This window comes from Cinclus cinclus, chromosome 1 (genome assembly GCF_963662255.1).
Source record: "Cinclus cinclus chromosome 1, bCinCin1.1, whole genome shotgun sequence".
In the NCBI taxonomy this organism is placed as follows: Eukaryota; Metazoa; Chordata; class Aves; order Passeriformes; family Cinclidae; genus Cinclus; species Cinclus cinclus.
Genome location: NC_085046.1, coordinates 1,941,158 through 1,960,722, shown reverse-complemented (window position 1 = coordinate 1,960,722; position 19,565 = coordinate 1,941,158). Strand labels below are relative to the sequence as shown.

Below are 19,565 nucleotides of genomic sequence, written 5' to 3'. Positions count from 1 at the left end.
GATCCAAGGTGAGGTGGGATGGGGATCGGAGCAATCTGACCCAATTTCAGATGTCCCTGCTCACGACAGGGCTTGGACTAGATGACCCTTAAAGGTCCCTTCCATCCCAAACCATCCTATAAATGAACAAAAGTGTTAATGACTCATGGGGCAGGAATGTGCTGAAGGTCAGTGGCTGGTATTGCTTGAAGCAAGGAGATTTTAGGGAAAGTTTTTAACTTTAAATTTGTTGTGTTGTGGTTGGAAATAGATGATCTTTAAGGCCCCTTTCCAACCCAAACCATTCTATGGTTCTGTGACTTGATTCTTCCCACATATTGGTTATTGATTGTTTGATTTAGTTACTGAACCCTTGGGAAAGCTCTGGAAACACAGAACTCAGAACTGGAGTGGTGATTTTCTGCTGGCTGGGAAGTTCAGAAGTTCTGTCCTCTTGAGAACCAGCACCAGCAGACAAAATCCATTGTTTTTCCAAACAGAGAAACAGTGAGATGGAGAATTTCATGATAAAACATTTGTATCCTCTTCAATTTTTCCTGATCCATGGAGATCAATGATATCAGGGTGTGTTTGGGCCAGTGTTATAATTAATAAAGCCATAAACAGAATTTTACAGAAATTAATATTTGCCTTCAGAGTCACTAAATCATGTCTGAAGTGTGCAAAAGATGGATCTTGAATGAGAAGACCCCTTTCTCAGGGGAGCAAAATGCAGACAATATTCTAAATTTTAGGCACAGGGTACGGATGATAACTCAAATATAAATCTCACCAGAGTGCCACAGAACATTTCCCATAAAAACAGGGCTCCACAGAGCTCCCACCTACCCCTCTCAGGATTCATTTACAATTTACAATTACATTTACACTTACAATTAATTTTCGATTCTTCAAATTCTTCTCTCAAGAATTTAAATTCTATCCCTCAGGTAGGATCTCTATCTGAAACCCTATCAGAGGAGCAGACTGCAAATGTTGTATGAACAGAAACACATTTATCCAACCAACCCAACTGTGCTGAAATAAATTGTCACATTTTATTTTTCTCTGAGGAAAATCTGTGCAATCTCCCAGGGGAGCATCTTCATGCCGGGATTCAGCAGTTGTAAGCTGAGATTGAGCCTCAGATTTGGGTCTTACCTCTTACAGCTATAATTTTATAGAGTTGTCAGGCTGCTTTATGGATTTAGAGGGGTGTTTAGGTAACCATTGCTCAATTCTGATTCTGGGTTTAGGCAGAATGAAGGAGTTTGGAGTTCACACCACAGCTAAGGTTGTTAACAAGGGCCAAAAAAACCTAACGCACTCTAGGAAATTCTGTTTTGATTAATTTTTAATGAGTTGAAAATGAGATGGACCATGTAAGAGTCTGAATTTTTGGGCTGATTAAGTGTTTTATCTTGTTAATGTCCAAATTCTTTTTTGTTTGAGAAGATAAAATCATTCAGCCTCAATAATATAAAAAACACTTTTATATTCTATAAAATACTAAAGGTGCAATTCTAAGATGGTCTAATGATTTTCCATTTTAGCATAAGTTCACGTTTAAATTAAAAAGAAATAAAATTATTAATTTTCAATAATTCAAATGAAACCGTATGAAATCTACCAATAAGTAACTAAATAAATAAATAAACCTGAAATCTTTCAGGAAAAAAAACAGAGTTGTGAAATTTTTTTTCCTGGAAATTAAGGGGAGCTTGCAAAACATCTCCAGTTTGGTGCAGCTCTCTTTTCTGATGGAAAACTGGCTCAGAAGAATAAATAAACACATTTTTGACAAGATACAATATCTCCTAGGCTGAATCTTGTGCGCTTAGCCTAAGGGGTCCCCAACTTTTTCATGGCTCCGGGTGAACAGAAACATCTCCTGGTGCCCTCCCCACCCATTCACACTCCCACAACATCCCTGTGGCAACAGCTTCCCTGGGAAAGCAGCGTGATTAGGAAAGGATAAACCATAATTATTAGCTATCATTGAATGTGATTTAGCACCTGGAAATAATGGGCAGGAAGTGGTGCCAGGTGCTGAGTCAGCAAACTGCAGCCTCACCAAGAAGTTTTCCGCCGGCCCGTCGATCAAACCGGAGAGAAACGCTCAAGAGGAGGCCAAGAAATGTTCCTAAATTGTGTTGCAAGAGCTGCAGGGCCCTGCGTGTGACCTGCTTTGGAATATCCAGGAGGTTCTGTGGTGGGTCCATGGGAAATGGAGAGGCAGAGGAAGGAGGAACTGCTGAACCAGAACCAGAACCAGAACCTCTCTTCTCTGCCTTGTTCCCTACCACTGGTCCTGGTTGGGTCATGAGTGCTTTGTAAACTGCTTTTCTTCTCTGGGAAGGGTGAGATGAGTCAAAATGAAATAAAAAGTGATGGACACTTTCTGTTTCTCCAGTCTCCAGGACCTGTTCCCAGGGCTTGAGGACAGCTCTGCATTTCCCAGGATCTGGAGCCTTTCAGCATTTCTCTTTGTGCTTTGACAGAACCATACAAATATTTGGGTTGGAAGGGACCTCCAAGATTATCCCATTCCTACCCCTACCATGGGCCAGGACACTTTTCACTCTCCCAGGGTGCTCCAAGCCCTGTCCAACCTGACTTTGGGCACTTCCAGGGATCCAGGGGCAGCCACAGCTTCCATGGAAAATCTGTGCCAGGTCCTCTTCACTGTCTGAGTAAAGAACTTCCTAACATCTATACAATTAGTATTTGCATCAGATTTTTAGGGTCACCTCCAGCCAAAGCTCCAGAGCTTCCCTGAGCTTCACCACGCCACCTTCCACTTCCTTAAAAAGCCTGCCCAGACCAAAACCAAACCAGAACAGTTTCCTTCCAGCCCTTCTCTGGAGCATATCCAGACTGTGACATATTCACATCCCTCTTTTATGGGCCCACCTGGAAGTGGTTTGCTGTGGGCAGCACTCTCCAGGAGCATCTCCATGAGCCCTGGGAGCACGGTGAAGGTGGGCAGGAGACAGAGCACCACACACTTCAGCGCTTCATGTCTTGGGGTCAGCTTCACACAGCCTTCAGCTGCCTCAGCTTCACCCATCTCGTGCTGTTTTCCAAAAAGTGCCCCTTCTGTGCACTTCCTTTGCCTATCCTGCCACAGGAAAACTCCCACCTATATCAGGTGGAGCTCTCCAACCCCTTTACATCCCCTAAGATTGTGGTGCCCCCCCCAAATCTGTTTTCTTCCTGCTCCTGCTTGTCCTCCCTGCTCAGCCTTGAGTCAGCTGCACCCTCATCATTCTTGGGAGCCCATCATTCACATGCACAGCAGAAATCCAGAGCCACACCAGTCCTTTTGAGCCATTCCCTCTCTTGGTGACTGATGCTTGCTTCTCTCTTAGCCCTGTGGATCTTCTGGGATGGGCAAGTCCTCGCTTTGAAGGACATGCTCCCAGAAAGATTAGGCTGAGGAAATAAGGAATGAGAAGGGTTGAACCATCCAGGCAGGATTCCTCCTGCGCCAGAACTCAGCAGGGAATGTGCAAAGCCATATCCTGCTGGAAAATGCCAGTGGTGTTCTGCAGGAGACACTCCCACTCCCCTGGCATCTCAGGAAAAAAACCGTTTATACACCCTGGTTTTCCTTTGGCTGCCCTGTCTTATCTGCTCAAAGACAGAGAGGAGGAAAATCCCTGCTGGTTATACAAGAATCCAACCAGATGATCCCACAGCCCCTTCTAGCCTTAAAATCCCCCCTCTATTCAGCACTGCCAGCTCCCAAAGCATCTCCCAGGGAAGAAAAGCCACATTCACGAGCTGGGATCCCTCTTTGTCAGGACACTTCAGCTCTTTGGGACACAGAAGACACATTTATCTCCTCAACCAGCACAACCCACCCAGGGCACGGCGCTCCCCGGTTCCGGAGCCATCCCAAAAGCAAATCCCCAGCGTGTCCCCCTTCCGCCCTGCACTGGGGTGAAGGCGACCAAGCCTCCGCTGTGGCTGCTTCCCTGCTTGGCTCCCATCCCATCCATCCATCCATCCATCCATCCATCCGTGTGTGTGTGTGTGTGTGTGTGTTTGTGTGTGTTTGTGCCTCCTGTGGAGCTCCAAGGGCCCGTTTGGGGCCGGGATTCTCCCGGGACAAAGGGATGCTAATTCAGCTCCCTCTACTGTTGCCTTTTGTCTAGGGCTAGCTCCCACGCTTGGACTTGGCACTCTGGGGATGCGGCAGAGGGAGCTCCTTGTTGAGACCAACCTGAGCCCGGTTTGGGGAATGCGATGGACCCAGCAGGGAAAGGGGAAGGAGGGGAAGGGGGGAAGGAAATAAATCCATAACTCCGCGCAGCCCCGCTCCCTGCCAGCATTGTGAGCTCAGCCCGAGGCAGAAGTTTCCAGCGCCTCCCGCCACCGCGGTTTTGGAGCCACGGGCTGTCTTGTTCCTTTTCCCATCCCTGATCCCCCGCATAATGTTTAAGTCGCCGGGGAAAAAAAAAAAAACAAAACAAAACAAAAAAAAAAACCTAAAAGCAACCCCCTCCAAAAAAAAAAAAAAAAACAAAAACAGAAAACAAGATCAAAACCCAACAAAACAAAAACAACCACACCCACATCAAAAAACCCCCAAACACCCCAAAAAACGAACAAACAAACAAAAAAGCAAGGAAAAAAACCAAAAAAGCAACAAAAGCAAAAAAAACCAACCCCAAAAAAACAAACAAAAAACCCAAACCAAACAAAAAACCCCAAACAAAACAACAACAACAAAAAGCAAAAGAAGAGCACACAAAAAAAAAAAAAAAAAAAAAACCAAAACCCAAAAAATCCTCCATGTCAGGGTTGACAGATGAGTGGGAGGTGAAGGGAGTGCAGGAAGCAAAGGGGATCAGCTCCTGGAATTGCTGCCATTTCCTTTTCCCCGTGCCTCCTCTCAGGGCTTGCAGCCTGTGCCGGGCTTTGGCCGTTTGCAGCTGTTTCCAGCTGTTTCCACGGGCTGTCTCCTCTCCACATCTTTATCCCGGGATCCCTGCGATGGGGTCAGCGCCTCTAAGAAATCCCAAAACCGCTTGAGCCCACGGACCCGAGGACACTGGGATGGAGAGGCAGATGCAGTCAGAGGTGATGTTAACCACAGTTAACATTTAATTCGTCTCCTGGGTGCCATCCCTGCCCAGGGCTTGTCCTTGGACACCTCAGAAGTCACGAGAAAGTGAAGTGACTCCCTTGTTGGTCCTACCTGGCTCCAGCAGCAAGAGAAGGAGCTCCTCACCTCCTCAATGGACTCCTGCTGCCAAAAGCTGAGGGACAACACCTTGGCACCTCTCCTCAGCAACAGTTTGCTGCCCTTGCAGCCTGCAGCTCTTGCCAAAGCTCAGGGGAAGCTGCAAATCTCCCAGGACTCTGTGGGCTGCAAACCAGGGATGCAGCTACAGCTCCTGCAGACCTCCCCAAACTGCTTGTGCGACGTGCTGCAGCTCCAACACTCTGCCTGTACTGAGCTAGCTACCCAAAACCCAGGTCAGGAATGCTGCAGCCAGGAATTTGGGCTGTCCCATGGGCTGGAATGGACCCAGCAGTGCAGCACCCCCTCACCCCATGCAGCGAGCCCCACACCAAGCTCAATTTACACGGACACTAAACCCAGCTGGTGCTCCTGTCTCGAGCCAGGACGTGCCAGCCTTTCCCCCAGCAAAACCTCTGGCCCGCAGGATTTCTGCATCCTGCCAGCTGAGCAGAGCTTGCACAGTCACATTTTCAGTCCTGATCCTTCCAGTTTCCTTCCCCATAGTTACAGGGCAGAGTTTGTAGATCTCCGTTGTTGATACCAGGGCAGCTGCCCAAATTGCCATTAGCAGAGAGGTAGACGGGGTGTGGCTGGAAATCAGATCCTCTTGGGAAGAGTTTCATGAGAGAGCAGAGAGCACCTCTTACATGTAACAAACCTCCTAGATGGATCAGTATCTTGTGGCTTTCTGCTCATGCCTTACTTTATTGCAGAAGTGGAGAAGGCTGATCCAGAGCAGGGAAAAGGAGGGGGAAACGTTTGGCTCGGAGACAACCGAGATGCCAGAACGCCACCAGGAAAATATGATGAGATCTGCTAAACGTGTTAATTTTAAATCATTATGAGATGTTATTATGCCTTGGATAGAAAGGGACTGCCTGCAGTCAGTGGTCCAGGAGATACTTTCCATGTGCCATGTGGTTCCATTATTAAAATGGCCTCTCCAGCTAGGGCTGGATGTCAGAACTGCTTTCCAGCAGGAGAAAAGTGAGGGGTGGGAACTATTTGTCCCCAAAATGGGCCTCTAAGAAGCACCCATGGAAGTCTGAGGCTGTAGCCCTAGGCTCCCTCTATAGTCAATGGAGAGAAATAAACATCTTGCTATGATTCATGTTATCCTGAGATAGGTGTCTGAGATAGGTCAGATGAATTGCTCCCTGGAGATGCCGATTGCTCTCCACTGACAGCAAAGGGAGCCTGGGGTGACTCGCTCAGACTTCGACATCTAACTTTGGGAGATGAGATCAGGCCTATCAGGGAGCCTGGGGAGCGATGCTGTTATGACACAGCAAGAAAAAAATATAGAGGAGACTCGTGTCTCTGTGTCCTGTCTCCGATTATAACTGAATTTAAAAGTCTGGTTCTGTTCTTGCCTAATCTAGGGGAAAACTCCCGTGGATTTCACCAGTCATGAGATGAGATTTCTCATCCTCAGTGGTAAAAAGAGTCAACCTCCAACATAGCTTTGTTTGAGCTTTCTTGAGAGAAAGAATACATGGGTCTTATCCCAAAAATGTCTAGAGTCCAAAATAAACCAAACTTCACAAGTCAGCCTGGCGGCAAAGGTGGCGGTGTCCAGCATTCCACAAGAAACTGGATGTGATTTGAATCCCACATCTCTCAGGAGCTAGACAGATGCCTGCTCTGCCCTTCATGTAATCCCTGGGAGCAAGAGTCTTCTCATCCAGAGCCGGTCTCCCTGGATTCCCCCAGTGATTGATGGAGAGATGTAGAAATGTCAGGGTGTGAATAATTTAATCCGAACTGTCTGGAATACATCAGATGAATCATGCCCTGGAGGACCCCCACAACAACTGGAGCTACCTCGACCTGTCTCCCTGTCTGGCATAAAGGACCCAAAGTTTTGCTGACCCACTGCTCTTCTGCAGGCCCCAGTTTTAGCTTTTTAGGAAGTCTAAGCAGCAAAGAAAATGGTCAGTGCTAGAAGAGAAAGTAGAGGGGCTGCTTGTCAGCACCAGAGCAGTGGAGGAGATTTGCAAAGAGGAGGTTGTCTATCTCTTGGTGATATGTCAAGGCAAAATGTCCTTTGGGAAGAGATGTTGCAGTCAAATTCAGATTTTGGTTTCATTCCAGAAGTCTCGAGGGGAAATTCTCCAGTCTGGATCATGCAAGAAGCCTGCTTGGATAATGACAGTCATGTCAGGCCGTGCACATTGAGCATTGTGTGCTCTGCTGTGGGAAGGAATGAGGCACTGGAGATCCAGGGATTTCAGATCTGAGCTGGTAACACACTGTTAATGCTGTCCCTCCCCACTGCCAAGGGATTCAAAGGGATTATTTGGGGTCACTTCCTGAAGGACACTCTGCCATGTCTGTAGGACAGTGGCAACTGCAGGAACGTGGTGAGGGAAGACGATAGGAAATTTTTAGGCTTTGTGGTCAGTCTGAGTAAGATGACAGGGAGATCCCATCCCATCCCATCCCATCCCATCCCATCCCATCCCATCCCATCCCATCCCATCCCATCCCATCCCATCCCATCCCATCCCATCTTGATTTGGGATGGAAGTGCTGGAAGCCAAGACCCCCTCCCCAGTTTAATAACAAAGCAATCCAAAATACTTAAATACTTGGTCTTAATGGTCTTAAATACTCCATATTTCATCCCACGCTCAGCCTGGTGGCTGCCGGAACAGGAGCTGCACCAAAAGGACATGGCTTTGCTGGGCCCAGACAGGATTAACCCCGAGGGACACGAGCAGTGGCTCACTCCACCGCCGTCGTGACTCTCGACATTCGCCTTGCAGCGGGGTCGGCGGCTCAACCCTTATTTCCGGAATGAATTTATGCCTCCCAGGCCTTGCTCACCCATCAGGCTCTCATTTGTCCGGTGGGGAGTTTGATGTACGTCCTGGTAGGGTACATCCGATGGGTGCAGAGCCACGGGACGCCCCCAGCCCGGCTCGTTCCCATCCCCTCGTGCGCCTGACGCACGGAAAAAGGGCAGGAGCGGCTTCCCAAGGCTGCACACGAGTGCTAAAGTCTAATAAACAAGCCCTGCCGGCCAAAGCTGAAAGAATCCGAGCCCTCTCCAACAAAGCATTTAATCCAGTTTGGCGTAACCTTTGACATTATTAGGGATCGCAGTGACCCTAATCCAATCAGATTGATTAACTAAAGCAGAGACCCCATAAGCAGACCCCCCTCTGGCCTCTGCTATTTAGTCCTGACCAAACAGTGGGAGAGACGTGCCGTATTTACACCACAATGGGTCGGCGCTGAGAACCTGTTTCATTACAGAGAGACTTAAACTCCCATTACTCCATCAATGTATCATTCTTCAATAGTTCATTAAAAGCTGCTCCTCCACAATAACTATTAACCATTTCTCAGCCCAGCTGGCAGGTTTAAAGCCCCGGCCAGTCTTTAGCAGAAGGAGGTGGGAGTGAGTGAAAGAAATAGATAGACAAGGGCTCCCTTTTTAAATTTAAACGAACAGCAGGCTTAAATAGTTGGAGGTAATTTACTTTTATTGAATGGGGGGGGAGGAGAGAGAGAGGAAACTTTTATTTTGACTTAATTATGTGCTGAAGTCCTTTAAAGAGACAGGGCCATGATAAGCTTTTATTGTATTACTTCTCTTGAGATCCGTTCATATTTCTGCCCAGAGGAGTTTCAAAGATCTAAACATCGAGAGATCTAAACTCACAACTTCAGCATGGACAGCCTCTTCAGTCCACAAAAGCTAAAATTAAGGCAAAAGGCACAATTCCCAATGCATGGCACTCCAGCTGGAGATGGAAAAAGCCCTTCAGGCTACACTGTTAATTTTGTGCTGTCAGTGATGGGGTGTCCTTCTCTTACCTCCTCCAGAGTTTTATCCTGCGTATTTTTAGATGCAACTCAAAAATCTTCCCTTCTCCTAGGTAAACTGAAAGATGCAACAGCTGCATTAAAAACTGCCAGGCCTCTCAGGCAAGTGGCTGAGCATGAGCTGTGGCTCAGGTGGTCACTTCAGGTCATGTTTTTCTCCATTTCATAAAATACAGACAGAGAAACAAACAACAGTATTTTCCTTTAGGCATTACTGTTGGAAAAATTCAAGTGAGAGGTTCTTTCACCTGTCTAGTAGTTGAGATTTGAGCTTCTGGGAGACTTGAAATGAGCTGTAGTGTCTTTATATTAGAAATTATAAACAGATTAAGTTTAGGTAAAGATCAGACTAAATTCTTTCCCCATACAGGAATCCTGGTTTTTGCATTCCAAGTAGTCCAAACTGACCAAAACTCTTATTTCCTGGGGATTAGCAAGGAAGACCCGACAGTGGCACCTGTCTGAATGTTTCTCCATGAAGCTGCACACCTGCCCACACACTCCCAAGACCACAGAGGAGGAGAAGAGCCCTGTCCTACAGCCCTGGCCCTAAGGCTCATCTCATCCCACCCCAGCCATGGGCAGGGACACATTCCACAGGAAGGGACACCTTCCACTTTCCCAGGTTGCTCCAAGCCCATCCAACCTGGCCTTGGACACTCCCAGGGATAGAAAGCCCAGACCTCTCTGGATGTTTTTCCACAACCAGAGGCTTGCAAACAAGAACAGTCAAATAGGGTGGAATAGGGGATTTCTGCTCTTCCTCTGCCCTGGGTGACATACAAAGAGCAAGAGGGATTTAGGGTCAAGCCTGTCAAGTGTTGCCTTCAATAGCAGCAGGGCAGGATTCCCTGGACATCACCATTCCCATTCCCTGGTAGCCAAGCTAATCGATGCCATTCCTGTTTAATGTGTGATTCATTACAAAATCCCAGAATTGTTAGAGTTGGAAGGGACCTCTGGACATCAGGCCTGGCTAAAAAAACAAGTATAAATATAATCTTAGTCAAAACATGTGGGATCTTTTTCCATAAAAAGGCTGATGGGGGAAAAGAGTCTGTTTTTAGATGAGATATCAGAACATGGCTGTTAACAGGACAGAGTCTGGTGACAGTTTGGCACTGCTGAATCACAGCTCAAGCCTAGCCCTGAATGAACAATGAGGTACCACAGCAGCAAGGGCAGCCCAGACAGCGAGGCAGCCTCAGCAAGATTTGGGCCTGGAAAGGATTTCCTGAAGGCATCAAAATCAGCCCTTTTCAGTGGAAGGAGTGCAGATAGTCTGTGGAGCAAAGGGGAGATGCTTGTGATTTGTGCTGAGTGGGGATGGGGTCCCCACTGACCCACACAAAAGCTGCACTCAGATCCCAGGTGACTTAAAATCCAAGCTGCAAAACAGATTTTTGATTCCTTGCTTTCTCTCTCTCTTTTTCCCCTTCTCTCATTCAGGGTAGGAGCTCAAGTATGTTCCTACCCTGGGGGATCTGCTGCACAAGAATGCGACTGAGCTGTTTTTTTTTCACCCCCCCTCCTGCTGTAGGTGAAGCAAAACTGAAGGGTGGTTTGATTCTCCCTCAAGGAACAACATTCTTCAGTTATGAAATCGTCCCAGTCTCCTCTCCCTCCCTGAGCCCAGCTACCAAAAGCCTCCAGTCTGGAGCAAGGACAGACCCTTCGTGCTGGCACAACTGGGAGATAAGAGAATTTGACAGATTTTGGGACTGGGGCTCCTGTGGCCAGCAGGGAGGTGAGGGGCAGTTTATCCACAAGGATAATTGCTATAGGACATGTGGGGTGTCTAATCCCAGGCTGTCTGGGAGCATGAGACCAGAGAGGTCATGGACTTCCCATCCCTGGAAGTCCTCAAGGCCAGGTTGGATGGGGCTTGGAGCAACACGGTCTGATGGAAGAAAGTGCCCAAATCTGTTCTGAGTAATACAGCAGGAGAAAAACTTAAAAACAAACAAACAAACAAAAAACAAAAACAAAACAAAACAAAAAAACACAGATGGAAGCACTGCAGAACACAGCCCAAGGTGGGTATAAATCAGTTTTGTACACCAGATTCCCTGAAACTATTCCAGATGCTCCCTCATCTAGGAAGGAAGGAAGGAAGGAAGGAAGGAAGGAAGGAAGGAAGGAAGGAAGGAAGGAAGGAAGGAAGGAGGGAAGGAAGGAAGGAAGGAAGGAGGGAAGGAAGGAAGGACGGAAGGAAGGAAGGAAGGAAGGAAGGAAGGAAGGAAGGAAGGAAGGAAGGAAGGAAGGAAGGAAGGAAGGAAGGAAGGAGGGAAGGAAGGAAGGAAGGAAGGAAGGAAGGAAGGAAGGAAGGAAGGAAGGAAGGAAGGAAGGAAGGAAGGAAGGAAGGAGGGAAGGAGGGAAGGAAGGAAGGAAGGAAGGAAGGAAGGAAGGAAGGAAGGAAGGAAGGAAGGAAGGAAGGAAGGAAGGAAGGAAGGAAGGAAGGAAGGAAGGAAGGAAGGGCCCCTTTGTACTAAAGGAAAGGCAAAACTTATCCCAGACATTGACCAGCAGGACCAGGCTGGAATTTAAAAGACACACAAGGGCACAGAAGGATAAAGGAGTTCTCACACGCTCCTACCAACTTATAAGGGAAAAGACCAGATACTCAGGCTTAGCTTAGGGCTTAAATCTCACAAGATTCAGCAACCTAGGACAGAACATTCCTAAGAGTTCCCACTTCTATCAAGGGGTGCAGAAACTGTTGCCTGAATTCACACCCTGTCCTAATTTACTATGTTCATAACCAAGGAAAGCAGAAGCATTAATTGATGGTGATTTCCCCAAACCTTTCCCCAAACCTTTCATTGTATTTCATAAAAGTATCAAAACTGATGTTATCTGCTAAGTCCAGTCCCTAGGAACCATCCCCAAAAGCCCATCATTTCCCCTCTGCCATCACCTAGAGAGTTGAAATTACAGCACGGGGTCAGAAAAGGAGCCACATCCAGATTGACCACTGCAAACACAATAATCCTCTGTGTTCCTCCCCAGGGGTGCAGGATCATGGGATAATTCATGCTGAAAGGGACTCAAGGATGTCTCTAGTCCAACCTCCTGCTCCCAGCTGGAACTGAGATAACCTCACTCCTTTATCCCGCTCAAGTTCTGTCTCCTGCATGACATTTTACTGGACATATTTTCAGAAGGGAATGAGTCCACAGGAATTTTCTCAAGATCTAGCTGCCACTCCTTCATGGACATTCACCTTCCCAAACCTGTAGCTCCTCACTCACCTTTATCCAACACGGGCCCAAAGATGGCCAAACTGTCATTGACGGTCGTGCAGTTCCACCTTCTCCCTCGAAACTGGTGTTGGCATTCCTGGATCCCAATCTTTACACCTTCTGCCACACTGGGCATGATCTCCACGTAGTTCCGACAAAAGCGCAGCTGCTTGGGCACCAGGCCCGGGATGCTCCCGCAGAGGATGGGCTGAGTGCCCAGGGAGGAATACTGGTGACCAATTGCCAAGGACCTGGGCAAAAAAAAACAGAAAAAGAGATGCTGTCAGACTGGATTTCAGCTTTGTACTCAGTTCAGAAGAATTGGGACAGAAAACCAGCGTCTTCGGTTCCTCTGCGTTCCCCCTCACCAGAAAACATAATTTTTATTGTCATCCTTCCCCAAAATATCTCCTGAAGTTCCCTAGAGGATCCTTCCCTCCTTCCTTCCTTCCTTCCTTCCTTCCTTCCTGGGGGTCAAACATGTATTTCTTTCTTTCAGTGACAAGCACACCTCTAGAAGATGTTTCATAGGACATTTTGGCATCTGAAGAAACAGTCAAAAGCATTCTCAGAACTACCCAAAGGAATTACTCCAGGACTAGAAGCCATCAAGCTCCAAGTTTTTAGAAAAGCAACACCAAGAATTTGGGAAGGGGAACAGCATCATTCTGTGGGACTTTGGTTAAAGTGAAGGGAGTGAAATTAAAGCCAAACCAAACCAACAAGCAAAAACCAATCCCAATTAAACTTGAGTGCAAACTCTGTGCTCAGCCCAGTAGAAGTCTTGAAAGGAGTGTCCATGAATCTTTGTGTTGGTGAAGCCTTGGAGACAAACAAGTCAGCTCTGCAGGGAGATCAGCAGATATGCAGCTAATTAGATAGATTTTAAAAGTGTTTTTTACTGGTGCTTCTAATAATAACCTTGATTAGTAAAACTGAAGGGATTTTTAGAGTATAATTTCCTTTTCTTCTAATTAAATCTCTTGATTGTCTTTTCTGCCCTGAATTAATGACAAAAAGGAACCTGCCTGGGCAGCGTGTATTTCTGTTTACATTCATTTTTTTGCTGTGTGGTTTTCATTTGGGAACAGCCTGGTGTGTTTGAATTACCAACAGGGCCGTCAGGGAATAAAGCCTTCACTCTCTTTTGCTCTGACTTAAAAAATAACACAAGAATTCTGTCATTGCTAATGTCCAGAGGAAAAGTAGCTTGACTTTAGAAGTTCTCTAGGCTGGGATAAAAAATATTTTAATGTGACTGTCTTTGTTTTAAAGAGAAGGGTCCTTGCAGCCAATTAACTCCTTTCCTGGAGGAGAGGAGGAGGTCCTGGTCAAGAGGGGACACAGGTGAGAAGAAGGTGGACATACACATGGGCAGGAGCCAAATCCCAAGGGCTTTGCTAACTGCAGACTAATTTACAAATCTGTCCTTTCCAGGCAGATAAGGACATCCATTTCTGGATCCCAAATGGCTCCAGGTGGGAGTTTAGAGCCAGGATAATCAGCTCAGCCAAGAATGTGCCCTCCAGTAGATGAACTTTAGATGGACAAGGTGTGTGGAAATGCAAAGGATTTCCAGCTGATTTCCCAAACTTAGGTGCCTCTTTCCACCTCTGCTGAACTTCTGGGAGATGATGAATCTCAGCACTAGAGAACAATTCATCCTACCCCAGGGAGAAATGGCATGAACTTCCCTCCAGGAGTGCCTCTTATTTTCCCATTGCATTAAAAGGGAGGCAGGCAGCTCACTCTGACCCCAGATTGTGTCCCTGTCACCCACATTCCACTGCTTGTGACAGGGGTGTCTCCAGCTGATCTGCTCACCCCAGGGCTGCTTTTGCAATCAGTCAGTGGAGAGGAGCAGACATTTCCATGCCACGATTCCCCTGCCCAGGTGAGGTGTGTGCTTTGGGCTGGGGTGAATCATGGCCTTGCCCCCACTGGCTGTGCTGGCGAGACTCTCAAAGCCCCTGGGTGACTGTGGAGTGGGGCATGTCTGCACCGAGGAAGCCTCCAGGTGAATCATGCCATGATCCCTGACAATGAGCATGGATGAGTTCCTTGAAACAGTCCCACCCAGGAAAGTCCAGCCCTGCGTTGAAGGCCATGCAGAGAGCTCAGCTGGAGGAAGGGGACAAGTTCCTGCAGGAGCCTACGGGAGAAAACTGAGGAAAGGACACGTTAAACTAATTTTCCTTATCTCAGTGGCCAGATATGGGGTTTTTTGAGCTTTAGATTGATTCAGGGAACACAACTGGCAGAAAGCCATCTGTGAAATGGAGCCCATGCCAAGTGTACATTTTTGTTTCGCTGTTAAATATTATACAAAACACTGGACCACCATTTCTGGACTAAAGACACCTTCTAAAGCCCTGCTTCAGGCTTCAGAGGACTTGCTGAGCATGTGTTGCCTCTGTCACCTTGCTGCAAATGGAGTTTTAGGGTGCCACATACCCAAAACTCGATCCATGGAACCACTCCCAGACTGGGACTTAGGAGGTATTCACAGCTTTAGGATTTGGAGGTAGGTGGTCTTATCTCTGTAAACCATGTGGAGATAAGCCTTCATTGAATTCTCTGGGAAAGAACACGAATTTAGTTGTTCCAACTCATCCTCCAGCCATGGACTACAGAGAGTCCAAAATGCGGATGTTTTCTGGTGTCTGAAGTTAACTTTGGTGGGAACACCTGTAGAGTTTGTTTCCACATCATTGCAGTGACCAACATCCTTCCCAAAGCTTTCCAAAATCTCTTACCCAGTTCCCAACAAAGATAAAGTGTCCACTGAGTTGCCATCAACCTGTTGCAGGCTCTATCCATCATGTTGTGAAGCCAGAAGAAATTTTGTGAGCTATTTCAGTAGGACCCTGAAGAAATTTTTGATTCCAACCTCATAAACTTTAATCATATGAACAGCCAAAGTCAAGCCTGTCTCTGTGTTGTTTTTTTGGTTGGTTTTTTTTTTTTTGGTGGTTACTACAGTGGTAAAATGAAAATACCAGTCATAGGAAGAGGAGTTTATAGGTTGGTGCCCTCAACTATTCGTTTCCGTTGCTGGGAAGATCATCTAAGATTAAAAAAAAAAAAACAAAACCAAAACATGTAGAAATACCTCTAATTGCTTTTTCACACTGCTCCCTGCTCAATACAGCAGGGAAACAGTCACACCTTGCTTTGATCTGCGTTACAGTCTGGAAAGTTTAATCTGCAAAAGACAATCTCCAGCAAGAGCCTTGTTCTCAAGGTGTCATCAGGCCCCGAGACGGTGCGATGCAAATTTGGCATTTCTTGGGCAGTGTGGAGTCACTTGATTTCCAGCTGAAGGTGCAGGGTGGAATCTCAAAACATCTCCCCATGAGCAATGGCTCTGCTGTTAAACAGAGCTGAGCACAGTCCTCCTCCTTCTCCTCCTCCTCCTCTTCCTCCTCCTGGCTCACTGGAAGCTTCTGGAGTGTGATAACATCTCCCAGAGCACCCTCTTTTGGTTTCTACTTTGCTTCCAGGTGTAAACACTTTCTCCCTCTCTAAAGTCAATTTATCTTTAGGAGAACCCAGTTCTTTCAGCTCCCTGTCATTATTATTGATCATCAGGTGGGAACCCTATGAACTTTCCAGCCTTCTCCTCCACCCAGAAAAACCCAACAACAACCCAACAACCAAACCTTTAGAAAATATTGGGAAAGTCTATAAAGATCAGAATCTCATTTCAGTGTTGCTCAACTCTCTTGTAGCTCCCATCATTCATTTTTTTTCTCACTGTTTCCAATGATCAAACCTGGCATTTGCATTTTTCCACTCTCCCGAGTTCTCCTCCTAAACAATCTCCTTCATGTGAGTAATTTTGAAAATGTGGTGTCAAGAAATGGGCTGAAAGTGGTCTAACCAGGCATCGCCTTTAAATTCCCTAAGCACCAACACTTCCTGGATGCATTGACCCCATCACCACCTCTCCTTTTCCTCTGGAGAATTCCTGAAGCTCTCCGTTTTACAAACACACTCAGAACAGGCTCTGCTCAAGTCTGAACCAAGGGAAAGGGTCAAAGAGTTGTTCCTTTCAAACCAATCAAGCTTTTCTTCCTACTAGCACAGGAGGAGCCATGAAAACACTGCTCTATATGTCCACAGCCAAAGTTCTTAGCTTATCTTTGAGCCTTGCATGCCCTGGAGTGTTTAATTCAACCTCCAGTGAGCATTTTTCTTTGCCAACACACCTAGAGAGCTCTTCATTTCCCTTATCTCAATCTATCTGCTCCTTCAGCAGAGCCGTTGTAAATAAGTACCTGGCCACCTTCTTAATAAATTACATGTACCCTCCCTCTTGGAATGGACACCCCAGCCAGGTTAGGAGGGAGAATTATGAAGGAAATACCTGCTCAGAGCTTTTTGCAGAAAAAGAGAAGGGTTCAGCTCTGGATGACCTTGTTGTACAGCACCACTCCACTGACTTTTCAAGGTCACCACCTTCTAAGCGTGTTAAAAGTCCTTGACACACCAGGAGCAACATGTGAATACTCTTACACCTGCTTGCTTCTCCCTGAATTCAGTCATTCCTGAGCTTTGCAGGAACTTTGTTTTGCTATTCATCTTGGAGAAGGCCTTTGGAGAGCTTCCTCCAGGGACCTCCTTCCGGGGTCCCTGACACAGGGAAAATAACTTCATTTATTAATGCTGAACATCAACTTGCCAAATGACCCAGGATAAGACCCTCAGTGCACTTAAATCCCACCAAATATTGAGAACTGAGCACCGGGAGTGATTTTGCTCCTTTTGTCCAGCTGGTGAAGAAGTTAAGTCAAAGGATGTCCATCTGCTCATAATAGAGGAGATTGATGTTCTCTTGTAGATGCCTTAGGTGCTTCTTCCTTTGCAAGGAGCCCCCTAACAGCAAGATTCCACACCTCCTCCAAATCCTTTCTTTTAATCTATCCAGCTTTCCAGAGGTTCAGCTCAGGCCCTGTTCCTTTCCAAATAATTTTGGCTGCCTCTCTGCGGTGCCACATCCCTTAGAAGAATCTCAGCCACGCAATAAAAGAGGGGACAAATTGGTCTGAAAAGATGTATTTTCACAAAATGTCTGTGGTATTATGATCCTAAAATACTGAAATTGAGAAGATGGCTAGAGAAGTGACCATAGGTTGTGAAAAGCTGCAAGGAAAACCCCTCAAGGGCTGTCTCACATCTCCTGGAACCAGAGGGGCTTACAGGGAAGCAGGTGATGAGTGGGCAGCCCTACTCCATCCTACAACATCCCAAACAGACTTTGTCATCTCTCATCTCTCACCACAATCCTTCAAGCTGACCTGCATGGAATCCATGCATCTAAGGCTGCCTAAAACCACTTTTTTTTTTTTTTTTTTTTTTTTTTTCTAGGAATGAGCAGCTGGAAGGCTGTGAAGGCTCCAAAACCAGAGGCTGCCATGAGTGGCTAATGACACTGAATGTCAAGAGGCTCCTGGGGCAGGTTCTGTAAATCAGCTGTGATCAGTTCCCATAAACCCTCACCACACAGGGCTGACACAGGACAGATGAAGTGTGGTGTCCACCTAACATGGACAACTGGAAGCTGGGGAGGATTTCCCAGAGGTACTGACCAGGAGTAGGAGATGGAGTTGAACCTATTGTGTCTTTTCCAATCTGGACACACAAATGCTCACAAGACTCGTGTTTGGACACACAGGAAGGACATGGACCTGCTGGAGCGAGCCCAAAGAAAAGCCAGAAAGTTGATTTGAGGGATGGAGCATCATTCCTGTAAGGAAAGGCTGAGAGAATTGTATCTGCTCAGCTTGGAAAAGAGAAGATTTTCAGGGTGTCTTCATTGTGGCCCTCTTGGACCTGAAGGGACCCACAAGAAGGATGGAGAGAGATGATTTACAAGAGCCTGGAGTGACAGGACAAGGGGGAATGGATTCAAACTGCCAGAGGGCAGGGTTAGATGGGATATTGGGAAGGAGTTGTTCCCTGTGAGGATGGGGAGGGACTGGCACAGGGTGCCCAGAGAAGCTGGGGCTGCTCCTGGACCCCTGGAAGTGTCCAAGGCCAGGTTGGACACTGGGGCTGGGAGCACCTTGGGATGGTGGAAGGCGTCCCTGCCCATGGCAGTAGTGCCCATGGATGACCTTTAAGGTCCCTTCAGCTCAGGCCATTCTGTGGTTTTGTGATTTTATGATCTGAACCTCCAGCCTGGAGGCCAGGCAAGTGGACAGGCAGAAAAACTTCCAATTCTACATTTACTGAATGGCCTGATTTTTCACAGGAAATACCAGTATTTCAGCATATGCTGTGATTTTTTTTTCTCTGTTTTACTATGAAAACAAAACCTAGAGAAATTTTTGAATGAAAAGAAAGGAAGTGGAACTTGTCGCACCCCCTTATTTTAAAAGGAAAAGAAAATTCTTCTGCTCACTAATGTCCCTCCTGCCTTAGAGTGGCTTTCTTCTATGACATTAAAACTATCCCAAACCCAAGCAACTACAAAATGTGGACAGTAAGAAAAAATTTAATTGATGTTTTAGTTGAAAACTTGGAAACCACCTTAACACAGATCAGCAAAATGATAGGCTTGGCTCTAGAAGACATGAATCAAGTAACTGATTCTGGTGAAAGATATTTTTCCAGTTTGGGGGTTGTTTTTTGTTTTACATACACCAGTAACAATCAAGCTTAGGCCTAAGCAGCCTAATTACAGAAGTGTCATACTTTAATTCAGAAATTATGAGTCTCTGCAACATTGATTGCAGTGGGGTCTTCAACATTTGGCTCTGGGCATCTCACTATCAAGACTAAGACATTCCAAAGAGGCTCTCAAAAAGAAATCTAAGCCTGTTAGACAGCTCAAATTCACTGTGCAGGTGTCTGTCCTTCTAGATATTTTTTTTCTACCAGCCTGGAGAAGAAAAAGGCTGCAACCTACTGGGTTAACTGTTCTTGTTGGATACTTCTCTGTTCCTCTCCAACTACAGCACAAGGGCTATATTTAAATCCTTTTTTCTCCTCTAACCCCGAAAGTATGCACATAATTTTGTGGCTGAGTCTAATCCTGCAAAAAACACAGGCACGGAGGTGACTTTTCTCCCATAATAATTCCCTCACCCTTGCCCCGTATTAATAACCACGATGGTGATGGTGATGATGCAGCAGCATTGTGTTTCTCCAGCACCTTGCATCAGAGGATCTCTGAGCGTGGGACTCACCTCACCCGGCTTTGACCATTTAAAAGTTGGGAATCTCGGCCAAGCTCGCTGTCTACCGGAGTC

At 46.5% G+C, this 19,565-nt stretch overlaps 1 protein-coding gene across 1 annotated transcript in view; it reads right to left on the bottom strand.

The window, feature by feature from the left end:
* Nucleotides 1-19,565, bottom strand: part of WNT3A (Wnt family member 3A) — an 86,761-nt gene that overhangs the window by 23,412 nt on the left and 43,784 nt on the right. The window contains exon 2 of the mRNA XM_062505741.1: nt 12,319-12,560. Coding sequence (XP_062361725.1) covers nt 12,319-12,560 — 242 coding nt within the window. The remainder of the gene's footprint in view (nt 1-12,318; nt 12,561-19,565) is intronic.